General features: G+C 52.8%; 1 protein-coding gene across 1 annotated transcript; it reads left to right on the top strand.

The window, feature by feature from the left end:
* Positions 1 to 2,389: 2,389 nt before the first annotated feature.
* LOC130026353 (malate dehydrogenase, cytoplasmic-like) lies at positions 2,390 to 3,478 on the top strand. The gene has a single exon (XM_056117124.1). The coding sequence runs from the start codon at positions 2,390 to 2,392 to the stop codon at positions 3,476 to 3,478; it is 1,089 nt and encodes a 362-aa protein (XP_055973099.1).
* Positions 3,479 to 5,584: the final 2,106 nt, after the last annotated feature.

Below are 5,584 nucleotides of genomic sequence, written 5' to 3'. Positions count from 1 at the left end.
AGCCTTAGGTGCTTATACATATATTTTTGAACAAGATTGGTTGCCTTTCACTTCACACCCCATCCAATGTGGTGTGCTACTCCCGGTACATCAGTGGCATAGAGTATGAGATATTGCTCCAGGAATTTTAAAACGATAAATGGGATGATAGAGCCGGACTTCAATTTTTAAAAGGTAACTTAGGGGTCTGGAGGCATCTCTGCAGCTTGTTGGTCTCTTCTGAAACTTATTTGTGATTATCTGGATCACGGCCGTTAATGAGCTTATATGGTGCAAGAGGCAGGTCATGGGTGTGACTGTCAGCTCTTAGAAGAACAGGGAGATGGGGGAACGTCTCTCATCCCCGACTTTGTGAGAGCCTGGAGATTGCAGTCATAAATTCCGTATACCTGGGTTTTTCAGCACATACATGCTCATGCGTGAGACTCACCGGAGTCCACACAGGAATGTTCATATGGCAAGTAGTTGCTCTAGTCAGGTCTCTCCACCTCACCAATGGTTCTAGAATCTTCTGTGACATAATCTTTGGTGGTGGAAAGTTCCACACAGGAATTTTCATTCAGCAAGAAACCCCTCCAAGTACTTCCACCTCACAATGGTTCCATACTCATGAATGATGGTGGAAGGTTCCACACAGGATATGATACAACAATTTGCCTCTCAAGTCAGGTGTTCCATCCTAAAATGATTCTAGAACCTTCTGTAGTACTTTCTTGGACCACAGATCCACTGCAAAGGGAGGCTCGAATCACTCAGGACACATTGGGACTTCAAGGTCTTTTCATTTGACATTATTGCTCACAGATTGAGATTGTCTCTGTGCCATTAAGAACCCTCAAAAGTGTGGAGCTAACTCCAGCTTCAGTCCGGACCAGGGCCCAACTGCTGCCCTCTGAGCCATCTCTGGATCTGGACTTGAGGGAATATGGGGGAACACTCAGCGCCCTCAGGCCAACCACAGTGCTGGGGGAGATGAGGCCTGTGGCAGGGCCTGGGGGTCTCTGGAGAGAGACAGGAGTGGGGGTGGGGCGTTTGCTTTGATCCCTGCACTTGGAACCTGATCTGGGGAGGTCTTCCAGAGACTTCCAGAGGTGGGGAGGGAAACGCTGAGTGTGGGGACGGGGTGCATATGTGCAAAAGACTTCATGAGCGGTTCCGTGCCACAGGAAATTTGTGAGGTCAGGAGCAGCAGCACGGAGGCCCTTGGCCCACGTCCAGAGACAGCCCAGCATGTCCCGCGTGGGAGAGCGGCCCCCTCTGCAAGGCCAGGCCTGGGCAGGCTGTTTTGAGACACCTGGAGTGGTCTGAGCCTGGAATGGTGTTTTGATGCCCAAGGAGGCCTGCAGCATGGATCGGCAGGTGCTGAGTGGCCCTGGGGAGCTGTGAGCCTGGTCTCCTGGGAGTAGAAATCTCTGAGGTGCCCAGAAGGGCAGGCCCCCCATTTTGGGAGCCTGAGGACTTTAGGGCTCCAGCTCCTGAGGACTTTAGGGCTTCAGCTCCTGAGGACTTTAGGGCTCCAGCTCCTAAGGACTTTAAGGTCTGGAGCTGGTCCCCTCCGCTCTGCGTGCTGGTCACAGGGAACCTTGGAACAGGGTATTTCACAACTCTGCCCAGCCCCCCTCCCCCTCCCCAAAGCAGGGCTTTAGTTCCGGCAGAAATGAACAATTTCCTACGAGGGTGTCAGGGTTTGGGGGCCGGAGCGATAGTACAGTGGATAGGGTGCTTGCCTTGCATGCAGTCGACCTGGGTTCTATCCCTGGCACTCTACACGGTCCTTTGAGCCTGCCATTAGTGATCCGTGAGTGCAGAGTCAGGAGTAAGCCCTGAGCACTGCTGAGTGTGGCTTCACTTCCCCCTCCCCCCAAATCCATTTCCCCAAACAAAAAAAAGCCCCCCCCCACCGGGGGGGTTCACAGGATTTAATTCCCAGATTTGGGGGAGGGATGTGGTGCTCTTGAGCCTCGGGACTCCACACAGGAGTTCTCAGTCTAACGGGAGCAGTTCAAAGGGGATTTGTGGAGTTGCTCAGGTCCTACGGGGCACCCCTGAGAGGGCTCCGGGAATTCCAGAGCCACCTTGGCGACGTTTGGGAGTCTAGAGTGATGCCTGGTATAGACCTTGGAGCATCTGAAGCCACCGTGTGATGCTGGAGGGGGCAGGGCTGGAGGCGGGTCTGCAGGGGCTCACAGTCCTTCTGGGACATGGTTATTTCTGCATGTGTCTTGCTTTGCAAGGCTGTCATCCCTCCACATTTGGTTTGGGTGCCTGCCTGGCATGCTCAGCCGAGAATCCCCAGCATCCTCGGAATCGTGCAGCCGTGGACGCAAACGATCTCTGGGCGCTTATTCTTTCTCTGTGCAGGGCAGCCTTCGTCTGCGCGGGGGTCCTCATGGCTGAGCCCATCCGAGTGCTGGTGAGCGGGGCTGCAGGGAATGTCGCCCATTTCCTGCTCTACAGCCTCGCCACAGGGACTGTCTTTGGCAAAGAGCAGCCCATCGTGCTGGGGCTGCTGGACGTGCCTCCCATGATGGGGGTCCTGCAGGGCCTCGCCTCAGACCTGCAAGCGTGTGCCCTGCCCCTCCTGAGGGATGTGCTGGCCACAGACGCCGAGGAACTGGCCTACAGAGACCTGGACGTGGCCATCCTGCTGAGCTCCATGAACAGGAAGGAGACCCTGAGCATGAAGGACCTCCTCAGGGCCAACGTGAAAATCTACCAGGGCCACGGCAAGGCCTTGGATAAGTTCGCCAAGAGGTCCGTCCGGGTGATCGTGGTAGGCAACCCCACCCATACCAACTGCCTGGTGGCCTCCAAGTGGGCGCCGTCCATCCCTAGGCAGAACTTCACCTGCCTGACGCGTCTGGACCAGCACCAGGCCCAGGTGCTGCTCGCGCGCCAGCTCGGGGTGCCGGTGCCTGACGTGAAGAATGTCATCATCTGGGGCAATCACTCCTCTGTGCTGTTCCCAGATGCCTCCCAGGCCACGGTGAGGGTGCGCGGCCGGCAGGCAGGCGTGCGTGAGACTCTGCAGGATGACAACTGGCTCCAGGAGGACTTCGTCCACAGCATACAGCCATGCTTGCCCACGGGCGCCGTGTGGTCCCAAACGCCCAGGGCCATGGCCACCGCCAAAGCCATCTGTGACCATGTCAGAGACCTCTGGCAAGGCACCCCGGAGGGAGAGTTTGTGTCCATGGGTGTGAGTTCCCATGGCAACCCCTACGGGCTCCCCGATGATCTGTTCTACTCGTTCCCTGTGACGGTGCAGGAGAAGACCTGGAAGGTGGTGCCCGGGCTCCCCATCAGTGATTTCTCCTATGCCAAGATGGAGCAGGCTGCCAAGGAACTGATCCAGGAAAAGGAAATTGCTTTGGACCTGCTTTTCTCTGACCGGAAAATCGCTCAGCTCAGTGATGACAAGGAAGTCCCCAAAGCTGAAGAATCCAGGCTCCTCTCCGCCCCAACTTCCAAATCCTGATAATGCGGATGGATATGACATGTGGACAGGAACACGCATCAAAGATTGTGAGCTTCTAATTCCAAATAAAACGTGCTTTTGATCAAAAGGAAGAACGGTGTCATGCTCGAGTCTCTGTGACAGGGGCTGACGGGAGAGATGGAAGACGGGACTGAGTCCTTGAAACCAAGGGCATGGTCAGAATCCTGGGGGTTGGATCCGCGTGATGTACTGGTACTGAAGGTCCTGGCACCACACTCAGTGTCACTCAGGACGCAGAAGGCAGCTGGGAGGGATGGGGCCTGAGTCCTAGCTACCCGTCAGCCCTCACGGCCACAGGAAGCCGATGCCCAAGGGAGAACAGAGTTTGTGTTGGTGCAGACCCTCTCTATTACCCGTGGGAGCCTGGGAGTGCAAGTTGGTGCAGTATCTGCTCTCCTGAAGCTGCGGTCTGTGTCCCCGGGTTCTGATCCTGTGATCCAGGGGGTTTCAGATCAGTGGGCCTCATGATTAGCTCCCAGTCCCCACTCTTTGTTCATGAGAACACTCTACATCCCACGAGCTCTTTCGACCCTCTGTGGAGACCAAGCCATCAGAGGACCGACAATGGGAATACTGGTCATAGAAACACATGTATGCGACCACTTATGGATGAGGCAGAGGTCACAGCAGGCTGTGTGTGGAGTGGGGGGGGGGCTTCAATGGGACCTGGACTGATGCTCGCGCTCCAGCATGTTCACTCTTGCCTTCAAAACGACCCCTCCACCTGTTTGCTATATTTTCTGGGTCATAGGGTCTTGCTCAGTGACCCAGTTGAGCTCAAAGAAGTTTCCTGGGTATTGAATTGTTTTCTGGTCTTTAATTATTTAGGGCCTTTATAGACATAGGAACAAATGGTCACCTAGGGGCCAAGGAGAGATGAGTCCAAAGAAACACTTGCTGGGAAACACCTCGACTTCCTGTGTATTTGACTGAAGATTCACAGGAAGAATCTCCCCATCATTTCTTTCCTGCTTCACAATTTCACCGCTGTTTCCAGGGACCTGCAAATGTTCAGAGACTTTGCTATCTTCTATGTTCCCATTGATTTCCCTATTCCAAGGCTTTTTGCCTCTGTGATGACTCATTTCTCTATTAAAGCAGAGGTTTCCATACTAAATTGGCTTCCCAAGCCCTTTGCAGAAACAAATTATTCAAAACTCTCCTGAAATCTATCTACTTTAATCACACAAAGTCTAAGGGTCCCCGAGCATCCCCGATGCAGCCAGGCCCAGCTTCATTCTGTCACCCCTGCCCAGTTCTCTGGGTGTGGTCTCCAGCAGCCCAGAGAAGACCAGTACTGGGACCATTTCAGCAGAGTATTACATTGCCCCAGGTCAGGGTGTGGACCTCCCACTATGTGGGACACGGATGAAGTTTACATATGCACATGCTCACAGGGTGTATGTGGTTCAGCGGGAACCCACAAAACTTGCAGATGGGGACCTGGGTTTGATCCCCCTTAAAGCAAAAAAGAACAACAAACACAGAAGCTACAACCAATGCCACAAAAAATAGAAAAGCAAAAAGCAAAACTAGGAACCAAATTTCCAACAGCATTAACACACACACCACTAAAATGTTGACAATGCATAAAAGTCCATACAGGCTCCTCTCAAAACAAAGTTTTTATTTGCAAGTTGTCAATAATTATGCTCCAAAGGAGTTACTATTTAGAACCTCAATGATACATATCATTTCCCAATGTTCTGCGAATCCTGTGAATACCTCCTTGGTTAAAATAAATAAATAACTATAGAATGAGCTGCACTGAAACCATCCTTCCATTGGACACCATTGGCTTAGCAGCGACACAGAAGAACAGTTCAAGGTCCAGGTTGTAAAGGCTCCCGGTGGATGAGGACACCCCAAAGGCAGAACACTGGGAAAGGCGGCCGCGGTTTCTAGAAGAAAATCATTCATAGGGATAAATTGATGTGGGTATAGATGTCTTCTACTAGAAAATGTTGTGGAGAAGAAGTTGATTAAAGTTCCATGTTAATATTTCTCTGCTATGCGGGAACAGGAAGTTCCCTTGCTGTGATTAAAAACTCTGATGCGGAACCAGAAGAGAGAGGGGCGGGAACG

Source organism: Sorex fumeus, unplaced genomic scaffold (genome assembly GCF_029834395.1).
Source record: "Sorex fumeus unplaced genomic scaffold, SorFum_2.1 ptg000034l, whole genome shotgun sequence".
NCBI classification, from domain to species: domain Eukaryota; kingdom Metazoa; phylum Chordata; class Mammalia; order Eulipotyphla; family Soricidae; genus Sorex; species Sorex fumeus.
The sequence above is the reverse complement of the archived record's forward strand: the minus strand, read 5'-3'. Positions and strand labels throughout refer to the sequence as shown.

Coding starts and splice junctions, on each gene's coding strand:
- LOC130026353 (XM_056117124.1), top strand. CDS start 2,390: ATGGCTGAGCCCATCCGAGTGCTGGTGAGCGGGGCTGCAGGGAATGTC.